This window comes from Dendrobates tinctorius, unplaced genomic scaffold (assembly GCF_039654945.1).
Source record: "Dendrobates tinctorius isolate UK_male_01 unplaced genomic scaffold, ASM3965494v1 ptg000003l, whole genome shotgun sequence".
Lineage (NCBI taxonomy): Eukaryota > Metazoa > Chordata > Amphibia > Anura > Dendrobatidae > Dendrobates > Dendrobates tinctorius.
In genome coordinates, this window is record NW_027361671.1 from 33,831,792 (window position 1) to 33,855,968 (window position 24,177).

The 24,177-nt window shown below is 43.9% G+C and overlaps 1 protein-coding gene across 1 annotated transcript; it reads left to right on the forward strand.

Annotated features, from left to right (window-relative positions):
* Window positions 1-2,843: 2,843 nt before the first annotated feature.
* FAM174A (family with sequence similarity 174 member A) lies at window positions 2,844-23,073 on the forward strand. Its single transcript, XM_073544975.1, has 3 exons — window positions 2,844-3,427; window positions 20,278-20,409; window positions 22,745-23,073. Exons 1-3 carry the CDS (start codon window positions 3,117-3,119, stop codon window positions 22,746-22,748), a joined length of 447 nt encoding a protein of 148 aa, XP_073401076.1. The 5' UTR covers window positions 2,844-3,116; the 3' UTR covers window positions 22,749-23,073.
* Window positions 23,074-24,177: the final 1,104 nt, after the last annotated feature.

Consider the following 24,177-nt stretch of genomic DNA (forward strand, 5'->3'; position numbering starts at 1 on the left):
CAATGTTCCTGAGAGTCCATTGCTAAGAAAACCCTCTTCCTCTTTCTTGTAAGAAAACTGTTTTCTTCTATGAAATATCCACAAACTTTGCATTATTCATTTATAAAACGAGTAAAACAAACAATTGTGATGAAAAAAAAACAAAGTGCAAACCTTCCAAAATGAGAACCTTCAGTTGCAAATGACTGAGAGGTCACACATGCACTCTGCAAAGAAGGCGGTAAAATTGAGTGGTGGGCCTCAAGCACCAACTAAAGATAGGAATGTACTGGGAGGGGCGGGATTCCCTGCCACCTTGAAGAGGGGAAATCAAAAATGAGTGAGCTGTGCCTGTCAGGCCGATGTTCACACAGAGTGTGCAGCTGCATAGAAATACATGCAGCCGCAAACTCCGGTCCCGATTGGCGGCGGCAGTGCCGGGTATTGAGATGCGAGACTCGTGCGAGTTTCTCGCAAGTCTGACCCCGGACTTAAGGGGATAATCAAAGCTTTTCTGTACTATAAAACATATTAAAAACGTGGCTTCCCATCTGCACAAAAAATGCATCAAATAAGGTGGAAAATGCCTTTAAAAGGCAGCAATAATCAGAGAAGATTGTTATTTAGTTTGCTGTGGACAACACCTGCAGAAAACCAAAATGCAGCATTTCTGAAACGTATGAACGTGGCCTAACAGACAGAAAAGTCACATGTCTTATAGTGACACTACATAAAGGTGAAAAAAATTTCTGGCAGCTCCGATTGTGAATGAAGGAACAAGAAATAAATCCATAGATCCCAACTAGAAATGAGCAGGACACACAGATGACATCCCGCTGCCCTGGTAATCAAAAGCCGTGTCGAGAACACCAGAAGAGATTCATAGGCCACTCGGTATCACTGATCTAGATGATGGACCGGAGTCCCGAGAATCGATCCGCTCATCTCTAGACCCATCTGTACTGAATACAGCGGACCGTCCTGGATTTGGGTCTACACCCGGCAGCCTAGGGCATCTGCTGAATTTCCCTCACTACCTCCAACAACTCCTCCTGCCAGGGGAGAAAGACATGGTAAATGGGCGTGGATTGGGGTGTGGCACACTGCATAATTATCCCACTATGTTCTTCAAACGTTTGGAGATATGAGACATTCCCAGTGGGTTCTTGGGTGCCAAAATCCCAGTGGGCCCTTGGATGCAACATTCCCTGTTGGTTGTTGGGTGTCACATTTCCAGTGGGCCATTGGGTGCAACATTCCCAGTTGGGTGTCACATTCCCAGTTCGGTGCCACATTCTTAGTTGGTAGCTGGGTGTAACATTCTCAGTTGGTTGTTGGGTGCCACATTCCCAGTTGGTTGTTGGGCGTCACATTCCCAATTGGTTGCCGGGCGTCACATTCCCAGTTGGTTGCCGGGCGTCACATTCTCAGTTGGTTGCCGGGCGTCACATTCCCAGTTGGTGGTTGGGCGCCACATTTCCAGTTGGTAGCTGGGCGCCACATTCCCAGTTGGTTGCTGGGTGCCACATTCCCAGTCGGTTGCCGGGCGTCACATTCTCAGTTGGTGGTTGGGTGCCACATTCCCAGTTGGTTGCCGGGCATCACATTCTCAGTTGGTTGCTGGGTGTCACATTCCCAGTTGGTTGCCGGGTGCCACATTCCCAGTTGGTTGCCGGGTGTCACATTCTCAGATGGCTGCCGGGCATCACAGTCCCAGTTGGTTGCCGGGCGTCACATTCCCAGTTGGTGGTTGGGCGCCACATTCCCAGTTGGTTGCCGGGTGCCACATTTCCAGTTGGTTGCCGGGTGTCACATTTCCAGTTGGTTGCCGGGTGTCACATTCCCAGTTGGTTGCTGGGTGCCACATTCCCAGTTGGTTGTTGGGCGTCACATTCCCAATTGGTTGCCGGGCGTCACATTCCCAGTTGGTTGCCGGGCGTCACATTCTCAGTTGGTTGCCGGGTGTCACATTCCCAGTTGGTGGTTGGGCGCCACATTCCCAGTTGGTAGCTGGGTGCCACATTCCCAGTTGGTTGCTGGGTGCCACATTCCCAGTCGGTTGCCGGGCGTCACATTCTCAGTTGGTGGTTGGGTGCCACATTCCCAGTTGGTTGCCGGGCGTCACATTCTCAGTTGGTTGCTGGGTGTCACATTCCCAGTTGGTTGACGGGTGCCACATTCCCAGTTGGTTGATGGGTGTCACATTCTCAGATGGCTGCTGGGCGCCACATTCCCAGTTGGTTGCTGGGCGCCACATTCCCAGTTGGTTGCTGGGCGCCACATTCCCAGTTGGTTGTTGGGCGTCACATTCCCATTTGGTTGCCGGGCTTTACATTCCCAGTTGGTGGTTGGGTGCCACATTCCCAGTTGGTTGCCAGGCGTCACATTCCCAGTTGGTTGCCGGACGTCACATTCCCAGTTGGTTGCCGGGCGTCACATTCCCAGTTGGTTGCCGGGCGTCACATTCCCGGTTGGTTGCCGGGTACCACATTCAAAGTTGGTTGCCGGGCGCCACATTCCCGGTTGGTGGTTGGGTGCCACATTCCCAGTAATCCTCTAGGACAGGGGTGGGGAACCTCAGGCCCCAGGGCCATTTACGGCCCTCGATGACCTTTTATCAACCCCCCGAGCAGATTCTCAGGGACTACATTCTTGGGCAGGGAGCTGTATTTTGATTGCCACAAGCTCATTAATTTCTTCTTGCTGTGTGCGCACACACACGCAGTGTTCACTACTGAACATGGAAGGGCATGCAATGAAAGATTAAGTCATGAACCCAGTGCCAGAGTCAGGATGTACTTTGTGGGCGGAGTTTGTACGGCCCCCGAAGGATGGTATAAATATCCAAATGGCCCTTGGCAGAAAAAAGATTCCCCACCCCTGCTCTAGGACATCGCACCTTCCCTCCACCACACGTGGATGATTCCAGAGAAATAATGGCAAAGGCACCGCCCCCCGTGGACATGTGACGTCATCGCGTACAGCTGCCTAGCAACCACGCAGTGTGCGCTCTGAGACCCGGAAGTTGTAGCGGAGGCGCTGGAGCCGTGTCTGTCGTGCCCTGAGCCCGCAGCTTGTGTGGCGGAACTAGGTGTCCTCTCCCCCGGGCTGCGGGAGGAGGGTGCCGCGGCCGGAGGATGTGTGCGGGCAGTCCGGCGCCGCCCCCCGCCTGGGTGACCTGCGTGCTGTGTGTGCTGCTCGCGCTCTGCTCTGTGCCCGGCGCACACAGCTCTCCGGGCCCTACTGCAGCTGCCATAGCATCGCCAACCGGGGCTGGGGCCCCGCTGCCTGCTGCCGCCAACGGGAGCAGTGCACACATCGCCAAGGGCGAGCTGTCCTCCACCGTGGCCGCTCCAGCCGCCCCCAAGCCGCAGACCCAGAGGGCCCTGGCCGTGCTGGTGGTCGTGAGCGCCGGCGTCATTATCTACTTCGTGATCAGGACGATCAGGTGAGCGCGGGGTGCGGTGACGTCATCAGGGCTGGTATAGACGCAGTGACTCCCTGTGATGTCAGGGTGGGATCTTTCCGGACCCTAAGCGCTGCGGACGCCCAGGGCGCTAGAGTGGTGCGGTCACTGCTGGAAGGATGCGCTCCGAACCGATCCAAATGGATCCCAAAGTGTCTGTTTCCAACAGGATCTGATTAAAATCCAAACTGTGGCCTGTGTTTGGCAGTGGGGTAAACTGAAGCTTGAGGGCCCCCATGGTAACTAACAGGTGTGTAATAGTAATGGTCTTTTCATGTGGGGGAAGAGAGGCCTTTGGGGGCCATTTCAGCCCCTGCTCCTATTCTAGTTGCGCCTCTGGCATTTGGTATTGGTTTGCCTCCAGTTTTGCTCCTGTCTGGTTTTATATTCAGGTAGATGTGCCTGGTCGGGATCTGACTGTAGCATGGACACAGCCTTAGTGATTGCCTCTGCATTTTTCCTTGTCTCCCAAGTCTCAGACAAGTTAAGTTACTCACAGAACCCTTTCTCAATAACGCCTGTACTCGCTTCTGGGCCGTGCACCGTTCCAGCAATGTCGCCACCTGCTCTCCCAGAGCTTGCATGACATTATGTCACACTAGCCCTGCAGCCCATCAGCGGCCACTTCCCTCTCGCTTCCTTTGGACAAAACTGAAGACCGGAGGAAGCTACAACTTCTGATCTCTAACCCCCTCCAGATGTCAGTTACGTTTAAAAGAAATGACCGCTGTTTTGCTGCCGGGCTCATGTGACATAACAATGTCAGTCAAGCCCTGGGTGAGCAGGTGATGACACTGCTGGAGTAGCGCCTCCATCGGAGGTGAACGTGGCTGCTGTTATTTTTTACAGGATAAATCTAGTGATTGAGAAGGGGTGGTCTCAATAGTGGAGCCCCCCCAGGTGTCATCCCAGTCTCTTCTGTTTTTTTCACCCCACAGAAGCAGGCAGCCTGTCTGACCTTACTTTTAGCCATTGAGTTTTGATAATGGAACGGTTTAAAAACTGACGACCCGTGGATAAAAGCTGAAGTGGTCTGCGAAACGGCTGAGAATAGGACATGCTCTGAGCCTCACGGAAGGGAGACGGGCTAGAAGTGAAACAAACCGGATAAAAGGTGCACCCGTCGGGATGAAAAAGGCAATGAATCCAATAAGTGCGGATGAAACAAAAGTATTATGTGAAAAATATTTTTTTATTAAAAACACTGTTGCGACAGCATCTAGCCTTCCTCAGCCTTTATCTGGTTTTCTTCAGGGTATGTGCATACGTTTGGAAATTTCTGCAACTTTCGCCGTGATCAAGTTGCTAAATACAGCGTTTTGCAGGCGTATTTAGCTTGCAGAATGCTCGCGCTTTCCAAGCATCGCTTGGAAAGGTGATTGACAGGTTGGTCACACTTGTCAAGCATAGTGCTTGACAAGTGTGACCGACTTTTTACTATTGATGCTGCCTATCCAGCATCAAAAGTAAAAGATAGGATGTTAAAAATAATTGAAAAATGGTTATTCTCACCGTCTGACGGCCTCCGATCTGCCCTGCGGCGCTCCCGGCATCTTCCGGTCCGAGTGATGCTTTGCGCTGAGGACCTTTGTGACATCACGCTCGCGAGAGCGCAAAGCATCACTGGGACCGGAAGATGCCGGCAGCGTGGCTGAGAGGCGGGAAGGATTTCGGGGGCCATCAGGTGAGTATATCACTATTTTTTATTTTAATTCTATTTTTAACAGGATTATGGTACCCAGGACCTGGAGGACAGTCTCCTCTCCTCCAGACCCTGGGTACCATCCGCACATGAAGCGCTCACTTTACGCATGGTGGGCATAGCCACATGCGTAAAGTGAGCCTGTCAATGCAATCCTATGGGTGCGGAATCGCAAACAATGAATATGCTGCATATTTTTCAGCTATGCGATTCCGCAGCAAAAAAATTCGCAGTATTAGCACAGCAACTGCGAAATCCCATAGAAAAAAGGCTAAAAAAGCGCAACGTGTGCACATAGCCTCACTCCTGTCAGCTCTGTTGGAGCTCCCCATGGAGGAATTTCCACTGTTTACTAGGTTGGCTGCACCCACTGGAATCCTCTGTAGCGCGGTTGGCGTTGTGGCTGTAGCGCGGTTGGAGTTGTGGCTGTAGCGCAGTTGGAGTTTTGGCTGTAGCGCCACTCTGCCCGGTGACCGTATCTTCCACTGTTGGTTTTCTCTTGCTGCGCTCAGAAGGCGCCTCTCTCTCTCTGTCTCATTTTTCCACCAAGGAAAATCCACCGTTGGACCGGAGACCCGGATTTATTTTTACAACTGATTTGTGCGTGTGCCGATGAAACTCTATGGGCCACTGCGATGTCCGAGAAGTAAACAGACAGCATGCGGACTTCTCGGACCATTTTTTTTTTTTCCTCAGGTGTCATCTTAGTTGCATCCAATTTTTTTTCACCTGTTTTGTTTTTCATTTTTCTGAATAGATGTTTGTTCACCAGCCATTACTTTTATTATGAATCCTGCAGGCAGTGTAAGGCCACATTCACACGATCAGTATTCGGTCACTATTTCACCTTAGTATCTGTAAGCCAAAACCAGGAGTGGAACAATCAGAGGAAAAGTATAAGAAAAACACGTCACCACTTCTGGATTTATCACCACTCCTGGTTTTGGCTTAAAAATACTGAGGTAAAATACTAAACATGTGAATGTGGCCTAAAGGATGACATTTTTTATTTTTTAATGAAAAAAGTCTACATGGATTTGCATACAACTGGGTAGCGGTGTCTGAGTTCGTTGGGACGTTCTGCTCTTAGGCTTAGAGTGAACCGGTCATCAGGATTTTGCTCGGTAAACTACAGGCTTTGTCAGGTTGGCGCCGTTGCACTGGTTAAAATGATGACGTCCGCCTGTGGTTTTTGTTTAATCTGTATCTGCAGTTTTCAGTTAATGAGATTCTAGTTCTTTGGAGCGGCCAATGGGGGGGTCTTATATTCATCCTTATGGGCTTAACCCCTTACCTACAATAGACGTAATATTCCGTCCATGTGACCCTGGACCTAATTACCATGGACGGAATATTACGTCACCGCGATCAGCGGCGCCCACGTGGTGAGCGCCGCTGATCACGGCCGAGTGTCAGCTAATTATCATAGCTGACACCCGGCACAATATGTCAGGGGCGGTCACGGACCGCCCCCGACACGTTAACCCCTTGCACACCGCGATCACACGATCGCGGTGTACCGGGGGTTAAAGGGAAGCATCGGCAGGGAGGGGGCTCCCTCCGTGCTTCCCTGAGCCCCCCACGGCAGCGCAATGTGCAGCGCTGCTGCTGGGGCTCCTTTCCTGCAGGTCCCTGGATCCAATATGGCGACGGGGACCTCCGGGGGGCCTGCAGGAAGCTGGCTTCCTCAGTGCCTGCAAAGCGCAGGCATGAGGAAGCCTGTGCAGTGCCTGTGACAGATCGCTGATCTGTCACAGTGATCTGTGATGTGACAGATCAGCGATCTGTCACAGGACAGTTATGTCCCCCCCTGGGACATTGTAATAAAGTAAAGAAAAAAAAAAAAAAGTGTAAGAATAATTTAAAAAAATCGCTAAATAAATAATTAAAAAAAAAAAAAAATATTCCCCAATAAATTCATTTTTTGGAAATAAAAAAAAACACAATAAAAGTACATATTTGGTATCGCCGCGTCCGTAACGACCCGCCCTATAAAACTGTCCCAATAGTTAACCCCTTAAGTGAACCCCTTAAAAAATAAAAAACGAAGCAAAAAATAATGATTTATTATCATACCGCCGAACAAAAAGTGCAATAATGCGCGATCAAAAAGACGCATATAAATATCCATGGTACTGCTGAAAACGTCATCTTGTCCCGCAAAAAACGAGCCGCCATACAGCATCATCAGCGAAAAAATAAAAAAGTTATAGCTCGCAGAATAAAGTGATGCAAAAATAATTATTTTTTATATAAAATTGTTTTCATTGCATAAAAGCGCCAAAACATAAAAAAAGACCTAAATGAGGTATCGCTGTAACCGTACTGACCCGAAGAATAAAACAGCCTTATAAATTTTACCGCACCCGGAACGGCGTAAAGGCACCACCCAAAAGAAATTCATGAAACGCTGGTTTTTGTAAATTCTGCGTCCCAAAAAATTTATGCGACAGCCGGCAAACATAAAAACTGCCATAAATAGTAAATCAAACCCCCCGTTATCACCCCCTTAGTTAGGGAAAAATAATAAAATTAAAAAAAGTATTTATTTCCATTTTCCCGTTAGGGCTAGGGCTGAGATTAGTGTTAGGGGGTGTGTCGGGGTTAGGGTTAGGGTTAGAATTGGGGGTTTCCACTATTTGCGCACATCAGGTGCTCTCCAAACGCAACATGGCGTCTGATCTCAATTCCAGCCAATTCTGCGTTGAAAAAGTCAAATGGTGCTCCTTCCCTTCCAAGCTCTGCCATGCACACAAACAGTGTTTTACCCCCTCATATGGGGTATCAGCCTACTCAGGACAATTTGCAAAACAACTTTTGGGGTCCTATTTCTCCTGTTGCCCTTAGGAAAATAAAAATTTGGGGGCAAAAATATCATTTTTGTGGAAAAAAAATATTTTTATTTTCACGCCTGGGCTTTATAAACTTCTATGAAGCACTTGGGGGTTCAAAGTTCTCACCACATATCTAGATAAGTTCCTTGGGGGGTCTAGTTTCCAAAATGGGGTCACTTGTAGGGGGTTTCCACTGTTTAGGTACATCAGGGACTCTCCAAACGTGACATGGTGTCCGATCTGAATTCCAGCCAATTTTGCATTGAAAAAGTCAAACGGCGCTTCTTCCATTCTGAGCTCTGCCATGCGCCGAAACAGTCGTTCCCCCCCCCCCCCCCACATATTAGGTAGCGTACTCAGGACAAATTGCACAATAACTTTTGCAGTCCAATTTCTCCTATTACCCTTGGTAAAATAAAAAAAATTGAACCTGAAATATTTTTTTTGTGGAAAAAAAGTTAGATGTTCATTTTTTTTTTAAATATTCAAAAAAATTCCTGTGACGCATCTAAAGGGTTAATAAACTTCTTGAATGTGGTTTTGAGCACCGTAAGGGGTGCAGTTTTTAGAATGGTGTCACTTTGGGGTATTTTCTATCATATAGACCTCTCAAAGTGTCTTCAAATGTGATGTGGTCCTAAAAATAAAGTGGTGTTGTAAAAATGAAAAATCGCTGGTCAACTTTTAACCCTTATAACTTCCTAACAACAAAAAAATTTTGGTTCCAAAATTGTGCTGATGTAAAGTAAACATGTGGGAAATGTTAGTTATCAAGTTTTTTGTGTGCCGTATCTCTGTGATTTAAGGGCATAAAAATTCAAAGTTGAAAAATTGCGAAATTTTCAAAATTTTCGCCAAATTTCCGTTTTTCTCACAAATAAACGCAAATTATATGAATGAAATTTTACCACTATCATGTAGTACAATATGTCATGAGAAAACAATGTCAGAATCACAGGGATCCATGGAAGCGTTTCAGAGTTATTACCTCATAAAGGGACAGTGGTCAGAATTGTAAAAATTGGCCCGGGAGTTAACGTGCAAACCACCCTTGGTAGTGAAGGGGTTAAATGACAGTGAACCTTCAGTGACCTGCCTTCTATAATTTTAAATACTGCTAATGCTCAGTTCATATTGTGGTCTTTAAAAAAAAAAAAAAAAAAAAAAAGTAACTGCATCAAAATCACGCATGCGCAGTAGCATCTTTCGCTTGCCATTTTGTTTGGAGGAAAAAAAATTTGGCTGCAGCAAAATGGCAATGAGTGGTAGGTGCTACTGCGCATGCGTCATAGCCGACGCCATTTTGCTGTGGTTTTTTTTTTTTTTTTTTTTTATGCCCAGTGAATAGAGGTGTGCAGTATATTTCTGCTCCATGTCTTTATATCCGTCTGCTCATGGGGATGCTGGGTGTCAGACCCCACTGATCTGCTATCGATCATCTCCCCCATGCACACTTTGCTGCATCTCGTCAGAAGATTGGTGTTGTTGCTTGGCCTCCTGAGGAGTTGTGCTGTACTCAGTCGCTCCAGATTCATGAAGCGGCATACACCTCTGTGTGTGTCTCACCACATCCTACTTCAGCCCCTGCCATGTACCTGCCCCGCCCCAGCTCTGCTCATTTCTGGAAGAAACTGGCGCGAAGGCCTCAATAGCTGCGAACTTTAGGCGGCATTCTGAGTTGCGCCTACGTTTTGTGGCTTTTCAACCTCTTTTTTTAATGCCAAAATTCTGTTGTGAAAGCTTTGATAAATCTAGCCCCATGACTTTACTGTTCATTATTACTTAAATTTGCCTGTCTTTGCACAATTATTTTTTCATGGTAAATTTGGTATATTGTATATCCCCTTTTATAGGCACACAAACTAAAGCATGTTGCACCATTTTCTTTGCCAAGTATAATAATGCTGCACAACACAATTATCCAAATCACAAGATTCATCTCGGGTAAAACAACTGAAGCCTTTTCCACAGAAAGAAGCCACTCAGTAAGGGATGGAGTGTCATATAGAGTGATATAGGGAAGAGAATTGATCGTTGGATAGTTAGACTTAGAGGATCCAGAAGAACGCCATGGTTGATTGCTGAAGGTTTCTCAGTAGAAATGAGGCGAGTCCATTTGTCAGCTTGAGGTTTATTACAGTGAAAAGTGACTAAAGCCCCCTTTTCACATAGCGAGATCGCTGAAGCGTCACCGATTTTGTGACGCGCCAGCGATCTCGCTACATGTGACACGCAGCGGCGACCGGCCCCCCGCTGGATATCGCTGATCGTGCCAGAATGTCCTGGGCCATTTTTTCATCGTCAGCTTCCCGCTGGCCAACCCGCATCGCTGTGTTTGACCCAACAAACGACCTCGTTGGCGACACAGGACTCAGGGACGCAGGCAGGAATCATTCAGAATCGCTGCTGTGTGACAAGATACCAACGACCACCGAGGATCGCTGGATGGTTGCTGCGTCGCTGAAGAGATCTGCCTGTTTGGCAGCTTACTAACGACCATTTAGCGACGCACCAGCAATCCTTACCAGGTCGTATCATTGACGGGATTGCTGGTGCTTCGCTAAGTGAAACGGGACCCTTAGCGATAAAAGAGAGTGCTTTAATTACTAATTGTTTTTAGACTAGCTTCAGATTAGAGTACTGTATATGTTTAGTGGGGAGTTTCAGTAAGTCATATCATAGTAGCAGGGCCAGATTGAAATTTGGTGGATGCTCCAGGGTTCCACCTTCTGTGCGAGCTTTTTCCTTATACCTTATTCTCTTTCTTGTCACCTTATTTTTCCCCTATGAGATGTGGCCACCGCCATCAGGGACTTATGTACAGCATTCTGTAATGCTGTAGATAAGACCCCGATGTAACCTGAAAGATGATAAACAAGTTATACTCACCCTGGGGGCGGTCTGGTCCGATGGGTGTCGCGGTCCGGGTCCTCCCATCTTCTAGTGATGACGTCCTCCTCCTTGCTCCTTATCTGTCCTGTTGAGGGCAGAGCAGAGTACTGCAGTGCGCAGGCGCCGGGAAAGGACCGAGAGGTCCGGCACCTGCGCACTGCAGTACTTTACTCTGCCCTCAACAGGGCTGAGAATTACGCCTGCGCAGAAGCGACAGGAGCAAGGAGGAGGACGTCATCACTAAAGATGGGAGGACCCGGACCGCAACACCCATCGGACCGGACCGCCCCACGGGTGAGTATAATATAACTCGTTTCTTTCAGGTTACATCGGGGGCTTATCTACAGCATTACAGAATGCTGTAGATAAGCCCCTGATGGCGGTGGCCGCATCTCATAGGGGAAAAATGAGGTGACAGATTCCCTTTAAAATCCTCATATTAAAGACTGCAGCCTTGCATCGCTGGAATCCTGGGTTCAAATACCACAAGGAGAACATTTGAAAGGAGTTTGTATGTTCTCCCCGTGTTTGCGTGGGTTTCCTCCAGGTTCTCAGGTTTCCTCCCACATTCCAAAGACATACTGATAGGGAATCTAGATTGTGAGCCCCATCAGGGACAGTGATGATAATGTATGTAAAGCGCTGTGGAATTAATGGAGCTATATAAATGAGTAAAATAAATTAAAGAGCCATGTCAGGTCCCCTGTGCTCCCAGAATCACCAGCAGTTGTCTACATCACTAAATACCCTGCCAACAGTCCCTGTATTACATTGTACACACAAACAGATCTTTAGAGAAAGTATTTTTAAAATTCGTTTGATATGTAAGTGAGGCCTTTGACTAGTTGATGGATCATTAGTGTTCCCACACTAGTCGGCCCACTTAGCATGTTATCACACCCCTGTAGGCGTGATAATATGATTTTCAAGTGCTGGCATCCTCATCAGCGCTATACACTTCTTTCCCTCACTGCACTGATCCTCTGAAGCTGGGTGTACACGTCCCATCTTCAGAGAGGCACACTACGCATGATTGGAAGTGCAGAAGACTATCAGTCAGTGTGCTTCTCTGAAGATGGGACACACAACCCCATCTCAGAGGATCAATGCAGTGAGGGAAAGAAGCTCCACGCACGAGTGAGGGATGTATAGCGCTGCCAATGACGCCAACGTTTGTGGTCGATGACGCCAGTGTTTGTAAGTCGTGTTATAACGCCCACAGGGACCACATCACATATGAATTGACTTTGAGGGGCCTATGTAACAGAAAATACCCTAAAGTGACTTCATTTTGAAAACCGCACCCCTCAAAGTGGTCAAAACCATATTCAAAAAGTTTATTAACCCTTGAGATGCTTCACAGGAATTAAAGGAATGTGGATGGAAAAACTGAAAAATTTTCCCACAAAAAAGTTATTTTAGATTTTGCATTTTATCAAAGGTAACAGGAGAAAATGATCCATAAATTTTGTTCGTTTTTTTCTGAGTACGCCGATACCCCATATGTGGTGGAAAACTACTGTTTGGGCGCCTGGCAGTGTTCGGAAGGGAAGGAGCAACATTTGACTTGTGGAGTGCAAAATTAGCTGGAAGAGATAGCGGATGTCATGTCACATTTGCAGAGCCCCAGATATGCCAGTAAAAGCCCCTCACAATAGACCCCATTTTGTAAACTACACTCATTTGCCAGTATAGTGCCCGTACATTGTGCCCAACTCATGCTTCTGGAGACATGCACCTGTAAATTACGCAGGCTGTCATCATTAGCCCCTTAATGACACCAACTTTTTTCGGTTTTTCGTTTTTTGCTCCTCTTCCCAGAGCTGTAACTTTTTTTTTTTTTTTTATTTTTCCATCAATATGGCCATCTGAGGGCTTGTTTTCTGCGGGATGAGTTGTACTTTTGAACGACACACCGTGGTTTTACCATGTTGTGTACTCGAAAATGGGAAAAAAAATCCAAGTTCGGTGAAATTGGAAAAAAACACTTGTTTTGTTTGGCTTTTTTGCTAGGTTCGCGAAATGCTAAAACTGACCTGCCATTGATTCTCCAGGTCATTGAGTTCATAGACACCAAACATGTCTAGGTTCATTTTTATCTAACATCAATTAAGGTTCAGGAAGCATTTTGCCATAAAATTACATAACCTTTATTCATATACAACAACAAAAAAACATTAAAAAAGAGATACATGGCCAATATGCTATTGCAAGGAAAATATGCCCTATTTCCGATGATTATCCAGAAAATACATTAATGGTACTGTAGCACAAACATGCATTAAATATGCAAAATACTGCCAGAGAAATTACATCAGAAAATCAAAGGTGAAGGTACACATATAGTATACTCCTGCAGTAAAAAAAAATAACATATGGTGTGCAAATATAACCCAGTCAAATTGCCAAGTTAAACCCAAATAATGATGGAGAAAATATTATATACACAGAGTCGATGAGAGCATGAAGTGGCCACCATTACATGTAAAATGCAAAAAATGCTATTATAAACTGGTCCTAAGACCTAGTAAAAATGCTGCCCCCACTCCCCATATAAAACAGTACCTGTATGCAATGATAGATCAGAGCATAGAATGGCCAGCATTACATATAAAGTGCAACAGTGCATATATACACAGGTCCTAAGACCTTTTAGAAATGCTGCCTCCGCTCCCCATACAAACTAGTATCAGCATGAAATCATTAGTAAAAAGAGCATATGACCTGTCAAAAAAACTGCAGACCCCGATGCACGTTTCACGTTGGCTTCGTCAACTAACCCCCTGGGATACCCGCTCCACCCAAAGCGCTGCCCCCTGTTGTACGTGCGGTGAGTGACTATGCACGTGTTCATTTAACACATGCGGAATCACCGCATCCTATACATAGAAGAGTGCTATTTATCTTGCGGAGACCGTGCCGCATGTGCGTATACGCAGGGATGCATAGTGGAGACAGGGTTTAATAAAATCCACTCCACTATGCTGTAACATCTGGACGCTGCGGATTGGATGCTGTGGCTGTAAATAAAATGGTGCCGGAGGCGGCGCATGCGCAGATGGTGTTTTCGGCTCAGTAAATTTTTCACTGAACTGAAATCTCGATCTTTGCATCTGGCGCCATTTTTTTGAAGTCCTGCACACAGGACACTGACTCACACTGCGCACGTGCCACCCACACGATGGTGGCGCAGAATTTTAAAACGGAGGCAGGTCACTGAATAGTCAATGACCTTTACAAGAAGCAGAGGGGGCTGGTGGGGGACGGAGAACCAGAAGAAGACTCCGCTCCCACATCCCGCCTTGAAGCACACAAGATGTCATTTTATGAAAAAATAACAAGATGAGTATTCAGCACCCACTGAGCGGATCACTTGACATGGAATGCACGATTGTCCCATTCTAGTCGGGAAAAAAGTGCCACGTTAAGGGCAATTGGTGAGGTTCCAACCACTGGCATTCCCAACTGATCTGTTAAAGAGGCTCTCCCATCAAAGCTCTTATCTTTTTACTATATTGCAAGCATATAATATGGCACTGTTTACTTGTAATTGCTTATATTGTCTTTCTACCCAGTTAATTATTTTCTTTTCACCTAGGTCTTGTGATGCATGAGGCATCATTAGAATTACAATTCTATGCCGCTGCAAAGTCCCTGGCAGCACAGCTCTGCCCCCTCTCAACCCCTGACCCAGCTGCTTTGCGCCTTCCCCAAAGGGACTTTGCTGTGATATAGGATTGTAGTTCTAATGCTGACTCGTACAGGAAAAAGAGACCTCCTGTTTCACGTAAAGCTTGGAAGGATTCAACTAGTCGGTTTTTAATCGCATGATATCAGACATAATCAAAAAGAGAATTAACCAGGTAGATAGGCAAAATGAGCAATTGTACGTGCACAGTGCTATATAATATGATGAGAGTAATAACTTTGATAGGATGAGGGCTTCTTTAAGTTATCGCCTTCCCTGTAAATAAATAATTCCAGCAGACTATCGTGTGTAGATTTTCCAGAAATATTCACGTATCATGAAAAGCTATTTCTATGTCTTCCTATGATTTGGTTGTAAGTGCATTGGAAATTGTTGTCCTGCTTTTTGCTTTCCAGCAGTAGTAGACATTTAGGATGGCAGAATGTGATGCAGGCGGCTGTGAGGTCTATAACATATATAGCCACTATTATGGAAGAGACAGGTTTTTACAATCAATGTTTTATGGAAACATAGTTATACAGCGTCTGTTTCACCGCCGTGAGTTCTCACATCGCAAGGTCGTGGATTGCATTCTGTCACCTGCAGACATACATCCGCGGATAAAAGAATAGCAATATTGATAAGCAGCCTGCGCATGTGTTAGCGATTCGCGTGTGGATCGCACACTTCTCATGTTGTCAGTGGGGGGGCTGATCTGTCTACCGGCAGAATCGTAACGGTCCAAACCCACAAGAAAACTTTGCTTGTTGCTTTCTAAAATGCGAATTAATGCAGTAATAGATTGAGCTCTGAGGGTCTCTGTCTGACATTAAGCTGCTAACGTGTCCTAATTCTGCCCAGTCTGTATATTACAATAGACAACCTGCCACCTTTTATTACTGGAGAGTGGCTTTTCGGCATATGCAGAATGCTCCCTGAAATCCAATGAATAATTTGGAATGCCCTACTGTTGATTGCATGTAGGAGCTCACATCAGACAGGCTGCCGCTATTATCCCTGCAAGGTCTACTAATATCAAATATGTACTGTACATAGTAATCTGCAGGATAAAATGGGCTGAGGAACTAAAATAAGTAATACGGTATATACATTACTTGGCTATTTCAGGGTTCTAGCGCGACATCCCTGATTGCTCCCTACTGATCTGTTTATTTTGGCTGCAACAGTCACATCCCGAGTACTGCAGTCGATCGCCAGTGGATTTATGCCCTATACCATTGGATGTCATTAATCTCGACTTCTCTAAAGCATTTGACACTGTCCCACATAAAAGTTTGGTAAGTAAGATGAGAAAGCTTGGGCTAGGGGAAAATGTGTGTAGATGGGTAGGTAGCTGGCTTAGTGATAGAAAACAAAGAGTGGTTATTAATGGTGCATACTCAGATTGGGCCAGAGTTACTAGTGGGGTACCACAGGGTTCTGTATTGGGCCCCCTACTATTTAATATATTTATTAATGATCTAGTGGATGGCTTACACAGTAAAATATCAGTATTTGCAGATGATACAAAACTATGTAAGGTAGTTACCACAAAGGAGGACAGTTTGCAACTACTGACAGATTTGAGTAAATTGGAGAATTGGGCTGAAAAATGGCAAATGAGGTTTAACACAGATAAGTGTAAGGTTATGCACATGGGAAGGAGAAACAGATGCTACAATTACTTACTAAATGGGAAACTGCTGGGGAAATCAGACATGGAAAAAAGACAGGCATCTTAGTCAATAAGAAGCTAAATTGGAGTGCCCAGTGTCAGGCAGCTGCCACCAAAGCAAATAGGGTCATGGGATGCATTAGAAGAGGTCTGGGGACACGAGATGGAAACATAATTCTCCCTCTGTACAAATCACTCGTCAGACCACACTTGGAGTATTGTGTGCAAATTTGGACGCCGGTGCTCAAGAAAGACATTACTGGACTTGAAAGGGTTCAAAGGCGAGCTACTAAAATGATAAATGGAGTTGGTTCACTACAATACCCAGAAAGGTTATCAAAATTAGGTCTATTGACTCTAGAAAAGAGAAGACTTAGGGGAGACCTAATATATATTTACAAGTATATCAGAGGGCAATACAGAGATCTCTCCAATGAACTGTTTGTACCAAGGACTGTGACAAGAACAAGGGGGCATTCTCTTCGTTTGGAGGAAAGACAATTTCTGCACCAGCATAGAAGAGGGTTCTTCATGGTAAGAGCAGTGAGGCTCTGGAATTCTCTTCCTGAGGAAGTGGTGATGGCCAACTCACTGAATGAATTTAAGAAAGGAATGGATGCTTTTCTTGTAACAGTATAGAAGGTTACAAATAACAGAATATTATAGGTAGATGATTGACCCAGCTTAGGGGAAGGAATTTTTTTCCCTATGGAGAAAATTGGCTTCTACTCTGTGGGTTTTTTGCCTTCCCCAGGATCAACAATGCAGAACAGCTGCACTAAGAATAGGCTGAACTAGATGGACATAAGGTCTTCCTTCAGCCTTCAAAACTATGTTACTATGTATTAAGCCTAGTGATGGTCTATGGTGGTCATGGGGTGTATTCAACAAGGAGGATCAAGGATGTGTGGTTGGAATGGAAGGGACGAAATGGGTTAGAATGGATTACTCATTTAGGCCATGTTCACATGTTCAGTATTTGGTCAGTATTTTGCATCAGTATTTGATAGTCAATATCAGGAGTGGAACAATCATAATAGAAACCCGTCACCAAATGCTGAACGTGTTCACGTGGCCTTAATCTGTATTACTGCCTCCGTGTAACATTTTAATTACCTTGGACAAGTGTAAGAAATGAAAGATGGCTTCCAATTGGTTACCTTGGCCAAGAACTCTTTTGGATAGACCATTTGAATAATCCCCAAGTGTGTTGTTTTTTTTTTTTTATGCATTTTTTTGCCATTTTTTTTTTTTATGTCCTTACTTTTGTCTCCTTACGTTAGGAAATAACTAATTCTCAGCAGTTTAGTTACACAGCTTGGAAAAAGACAGGTCCAACAAGTTTAACCTTTCTCCACCAGTTATACATTCTCTATCCCTAGATATGTTATTATTATAACCCACCATGCTGTTTGTTTCATGAAACCCGATCCGACCAAAGTCGCTCAACTCTAATTGCCGCTGCGGAAACACATAAAAAACACAAGGTGGGCACACAGCCTTAGGGGACTTAAAGCTGCAATTGTCCGATCGCTTGTGCTTGTACATAGCAGGGCTCCTTTCTTTAAGTAGACATAAAGCAAAAATATTAGAGCTAGAATTATTTTATTTTTTTTTTATTTTTTAGCGTTTGCCAAGCAGCATAATGAACATGCTACTGATTTAAATTATTTTTTCACATGACAAATAACTTAAAAATATATATAATTTTTTGTTGTACTGGAAAACCAATGTGTCGTTCAGAGGTACAACTCATCCTTTAAAAAACAAGCTCTCTCACGGCTGTTTTGATGGAGCAATAAAAAAAATTACTCATGCATTGCAATGGACCACAACTGCGATTAAGCTGCTGAAAGTGGAAGTGCCCAAGTTGGAACTACCGTATATACTCGAGTATAAGTCGATCCGAGTATAAGTCGACCCCCCTAATTTTGCCACAAAAAACTGGGAGAACTTATTGACTCGAGTATAAGTCTAGGGTGGGAAATGCTCCATAGATTATTCCCCCATATGGTGTCCTCAGAAGAAGCTCCATAGATTGTTCCCCCATATGCTGCCCCCATAAATAGCTCCATAGATTGTTCCCTCATATGCTTCCCCCATAAATAGCTCCATAGATTGTTCCCTCATATGCTGCCCCCATAAGAAGCTCCATAGATTGTTCCCTCATATGCTGCCCCCACAAGAAGCTCCATAGATTGTTCCCTCATATGCTGCCCCCACAAGAAGCTCCATAGATTGTTCCCTCATATGCTGCCCCCATAAGAAGCTCCATAGATTGTTCCCTCATATGCTGCCCCCATAAGAAGCTCCATAGATGATTCCCCCATATGCTGCCCCCATGCTGCTGCTGCATGTAAAAATAAAAAAAATGACATACTCACCTCTCCGTCGCTGGGTGTCAGATTCTCACCTGTCCTGCGTCCATGGCTGCTCACCGCTATCTGCACGTCATCAGTCAGTGAGGTTCAGACTGCAGGGGGCGCGGCGCGCACTAACCACGTCACCGCGCCCTCTGCTGTCTGAAGTCACTGACCGATGACAGCAGCAAGCAGCCATGGACGCAGGACAGGTGAGTATCGCTATTCTTACCTGTCCTGACGCTGTCGCTTGAGTCCCCAGCTTCTCCGCGCTCTCTCTTCCTGCATTCAGCGGTCTTGTGATACCGCTCATTAATATGCGCATATTCATGAGTTTTAATGAGCGGCACCACGTGACCGCTGAAGGCAGGAAGAGAGAGCACGGGGAGAAGCTGGGGGCTCGAGACAGCGTCAGGACGGGTAAGTATGACCTGACACCCCCGCCCCCCCTCCCCCTCTGACCCCCTTTGTATATGACTCGAATATAAGACGAGAGGGGGACTTACAGCCCAATTTTTTGGGCTGAAAATCTCGACTTATATTCGAGTATATACAGTAAGTGAAAAAAAATTGGAAAAATATTTTAAAACTCAAATACTGTAATAAAAACACTAAAAACATATTGTACTGATACATTTTCTATTTTTATGGAAGATAAAAAAAAAACGCCTCATGAAACTGTCACACTAACCACTGCAGTGAACACCGTAGGAAAAAAAAACTGGAGAAAAACCTTCCTTTTTTTCATGATATTGCCAAGCAAAAAAACGGAATGAAATGCGATTAAAAAGACAAATGCACAAATGCCATCTCTGAAAACATCTTGTCCCACAAAAACAAGCTGCCATACAGCTCCTTCGGCCTAAAAATAAAAGTTATAGCTCTCGGAATACAGTGATGTAAAAAAAATTGGGTCTAAAATGACATTTTTTTTGTAAAAAAAAAAAAAAAATCATTGCTTTCTTCTATATTTCAAAAATGTCTGTGAAGCACCTAAAGGGTTAATCTAATTCTTGAATGTGGTTTCTTGAAGGGTGCAGTTTTTAGAATGGTGTCACCTTTGGGTATGTGTCATATAGACACCCCTGAAAGTCTCTTCAAATGTAATGTCCCTAAAGAAAAACAATTGTTTTAATCCTTGTGTCTTCCTAACAAAAAAAAATGTTTAAAAAAATTGCGCTAATGTAAATTAGACATGTGGGAAATGTTATTTATTACTGTTTTGTGTGAAATAACTATCTGATTTAAGGTCCTATAAATTAAGTTTGAAAATTGTAAAATTTTGGCAAAATTGTTTTTTTCACAAACGCAAGTCATATTGAAGAAATATTACAACTATCATGAAGTTCATTATGTCGCAAAAAACAGTGTCCGAATCACTGGGATCCGCTGAAGCGTTCCCAAGTTATTACCTCATAAAGTGACACTGGTCAGAATTGTAAAATTTGGCCTGGTGAGGACAGTGCAAACAGGCTTGGGGAGTAAAGGGGTTAACCGAGAAATTCCTGTGAAATGTTCTACCTGCTTTCCTGAGTAGCGCAGCCTGTAATAACTTTTACTTTGTTCCTGCAATACATACGGTAGCTTGTGTCCTCACGGCATGCTCCATAATAGTTGTGTACATTTAGTTCTCCTGAGTCTTTGTAGCATTCATCTTACATTTTACTCTTAATTCCTACAGAACAAGGAGAAAAAATAAGAAAACTAGGAAATACGGAGTATTGGATACAAATATATCGAATATGGAACTAACTCCCTTAGAACAAGAGGAAGAAGATGACGAGACTTTGTTTGATGCCAATCAGCCACGAAGGTGAGAATTTGCACTGCACACTCAGAATGGTGGCACAAAGACATCTGTTCTTTGTCTACATCATGGTTATTGGCTGTATGAACTATCCGGTCTGTCCCTGACATCGGTACGTTGTTACTAAGTCTCCAATGTACTTATTGCAGCCATCCACTATACCTTCAGTAAAATCCTGCATGTGTAAAGGATATTGAGTTGATCCATACTAATAAAAGGTTCATTTGCGGCTTGAAATAAGGTTTTCATAATCTGTTGGTAACATGAGTTGTAGTCGTGAATAACTCGTAAGGCTTTCAACACCGTTTCAATTTTTACTCTTTCATATCGACAGGTTTTATTTTTAATACCGGATGCCAAAAAACTATGGAAACTTGTTATCATATAATTTATAATGTAATGTGTTTTTTTTTTTTTGTTTTTTTTTTTTTTTGCTACATTTTTTACTGTTTTAAACAAGACTAGTGATGAGCAGATGTGCTCGGATAAGGTGTTGTTCGTGCATGCTCTTGTGCTAACGGAGTGTCTTCGGCGTGCTTGAATACTATGTTCGAGTCCCCGCGCCTGCATGTCTGTTAGGCAATGCTCGGATAACATCTTATCCAAGCACGTTCACTCATCACAAAACAAGTATACTTACGTTGAAAGTCAACAGTCCCAGTCTTAAGGCCCAACAAGTAATTTTTTTTCTTCTGTTATATGTTACTAATGTCTTTTCATGTCATCAGCTTCTGTAATCATCTGTGCACAGCTGTGTTCAAACTTCATTTTTACGCATATTTCGTAAAAACTCAAATGTTTTCATAAGCCATTTTTCACCTAGTGTAGGCCCAAAGGTTGCCTGTTAACCAGGTTGTACATAAATAATTAGGAGAAATATGTTGGTCAGCTAGGGTTGCTTGGTGACATCTGTCAAGCAACATGACCCATTGCCACCATTTTCAGAGAACACAGGGCATTGATCATGCTAGCACATAATATGGTATAGTGAACTAAATGATCTCCTAAAGGGCAAATATACATGATGTTCCTGATGCAGATGCACACCATCTTCCTCCCTGTCATTGGATACCCTCCTGTCTTTGTACATCCTCCTCTATGTCCGGACCACTGAATTGTCCATTAGGTAAAGGAAAGCTTTGTGTACTTCCCGTTTTTACACTCGGATCAGGTAGATGTTTGATCAATTATGTCTAAACATTAAATCAATGAATAAAAATGGGAAAAAACGATTTTGTTCTTTGCTAAACCAACTGTTTCCTTTTACCTCCTAAAAGTTTTCATGAAGATTAGTAACCGCGTTTCTCAGCTTATTGTGCTACTGTTTTGTAATTCAGAAGTCTAATTTGTAAAGCTCCGTGAAAAGAAGGCCTCTTTGTAGATCTAATGGCGCCTGTTTATTTCATAGTGCCACAGGGCATGTCGTACACTGCGTGGACTAGCAGATGGTTTATGCAGATAATGTAAATCTTGTGATACAATGTTTAGTGCCAAGTAAAATATGGCTTCATGTTTGATTTGTGTTCTGGAGTAGTTTACAATATATTGCTTTTAAATAGCCCTAAAATGCATGTAAAATAGAAAAATATGGTGAAAGCTTCATCTATCACGAATGGTGTGAACAGGTGGATAAAACGACATCTGTGTGATAAATGGTGACAACTACCTGACACTAACCTGAAAGTATTGGCAGTTTGATATAATAGACTGTAGAGACAGAAAATGAGATTATAGCTTTATCCATTTTACATTCAGAACACTTCACTAAACCTCAGAAATATATATAATATTACATTTCTTTTATGCTGGGGATGTTTTAACTGTCAAGTATGACTGCTATCAGCCATCTCTGGTGGCGACTTATCTCCAGTAAAAACCAGAAGTGTCGGGCATCTAATCACAGCTTGGCCAATCCTTATTTCTCCTGATATCGTCTGTCGGGGAAGAATTGGGAGGACCTCATACACATTAATGGAGACTTAAGAGGGCAGCCTGCAGTAGGGAATTCAGGAGGGTCAGTTATGTATGAACTATATGACTGATTTGCTGCAGTAAGGTCAGCCTGCTCGTAAATTTTATGTGAAGGGGGGGGGGTACACTTTAATTCCTCATTTCTGTGATTATTCTCCTTCAAATGTATAATTTAGTGTCGGTGTAAGACCGAGGTTCGTGACAAAGGGAGTTTTGACTACTTAGATGTGAGTTAATCACATGATGGGATTGGTGTCTGACCCCTTTTTGTGTAAAGTCAACAACACTAAACAGGAAAGATGCTCCGGTTACCCATGTGTGGTATTTTCTTGACAGACTTCTCAACTTTGTGTTTTTTCTTTTCTTTTAGATAAGACCATGCCTTTTATTTGACTACAGGACAGCGGTCCGCTTGATGGAAGCGAATCCATTTCCATACTGTTTGTATTGAACCCTATCCAGGCTCGATGCTTATTTTGTACATACCTTATAACAATATGAAAATGTTGCATTCATTAAAAATTCCCACTATTATTATTTAAGAGCTGGTTATTATTTGCTTCTTTACGGTGCCACATTTTACTTGCACTATTTTTTGTTATTTATGTTCCCATGTGACAAATGTATTAATATGCAAATTCTAGGTAAATGTGTTTTATTGTAAATATTGTCAATAAAAGCTTAAACAATTGTAATGTATTTCATCCTAGATATATGACCTATCTAAAGTTTGAATGAATGAAAGCTGATGGTCATGATGTTAGTTTATTCATGTTCACAATAAGTAATGTATCACTTCTATACAGTCAGATTATTCACTCCTCCATACCTTCTATACTGCATTTATCAATAATCTATTTTATCTGTATTGGGGTAGACTTTTTAAAGTGCACCTGCTGTCACAAGGTTTTCCACATACAACATACGGCCACCACAATTAAAGGGAATCTGTCACTTCATTTGATGTTTCACAAACTGGTGAATCCCCACAGCGCTCAGTGCGTGTGCTGGGGGGATTCAGAAGTCTGCAGTCACACAGTGAGTTATGAATTATCGATTTGGACCTGACTATCCCTTTAAAGCAAAATGGGGTGCATGGATTGATCACTCCACGTTCAAAATGTACAGAATCACAGCACTCCGTAAAGAAATGAAACTATAAGAAAAGGTGAAAAGTGGTCGAAAGCATCAATTTGTTGCCTGGAAGATAACACTGCCTCCAAAGGCTTATTTTAGATAGGAGGTGTTCCCTTTCCTGCTTTTTGACTCGTCCTACGTCATCCACACAGTGCACCCCACAGTAGAGTACTACCGTACTGTGCTCTGCCGAGAGTAGTGCTCTTGTCAGGGCAGAGAGCAGTGCTTTTGTGTAGTGGCACGTTTGGGGGCATTGTGTGGATGATAGAAGACATCGTTCACACGAAGCAGAAAAGGACTGCAATTAAAGGAAATGAAACGCTAATCAGACCGCTTTGTCTGCGAGTCTGTTTTGCACTCTGCAGAATAGCGGGGACCTTTCTCACATGTCTACAGCCCATAATTCTGATATGAAGAAATTAGCTTAATTTACTGAACTGTAGGATAATTAGTCATAATAATCTGCACGAGTTGCTACAAATTCAAAAAAATTACTGCAATAGTTTTTTTTTTTTTTTTTGTTTTTTTTTTTTATGGAACGTGGAAAAAATTGCCCAATTTTTTATTTTTACCGACCAAGAATTTCTGGACAGTTGCCAACCCCCGCTCAGTGTGCCCTCTGTGGGGGAAGCATTGCTGTTATACCAGTAATGGGCCGCTCAGTGT

Bases quoted from the DNA above. Each gene is read 5' to 3' on its own strand.
- FAM174A (XM_073544975.1), top strand. From the start codon at position 3,117: ATGTGTGCGGGCAGTCCGGCGCCGCCCCCCGCCTGGGTGACCTGCGTG. The intron at 3,428-20,277 runs GTGAGCGCGGGG...TAATTCCTACAG, and splicing joins TTCGTGATCAGGACGATCAG to AACAAGGAGAAAAAATAAGA.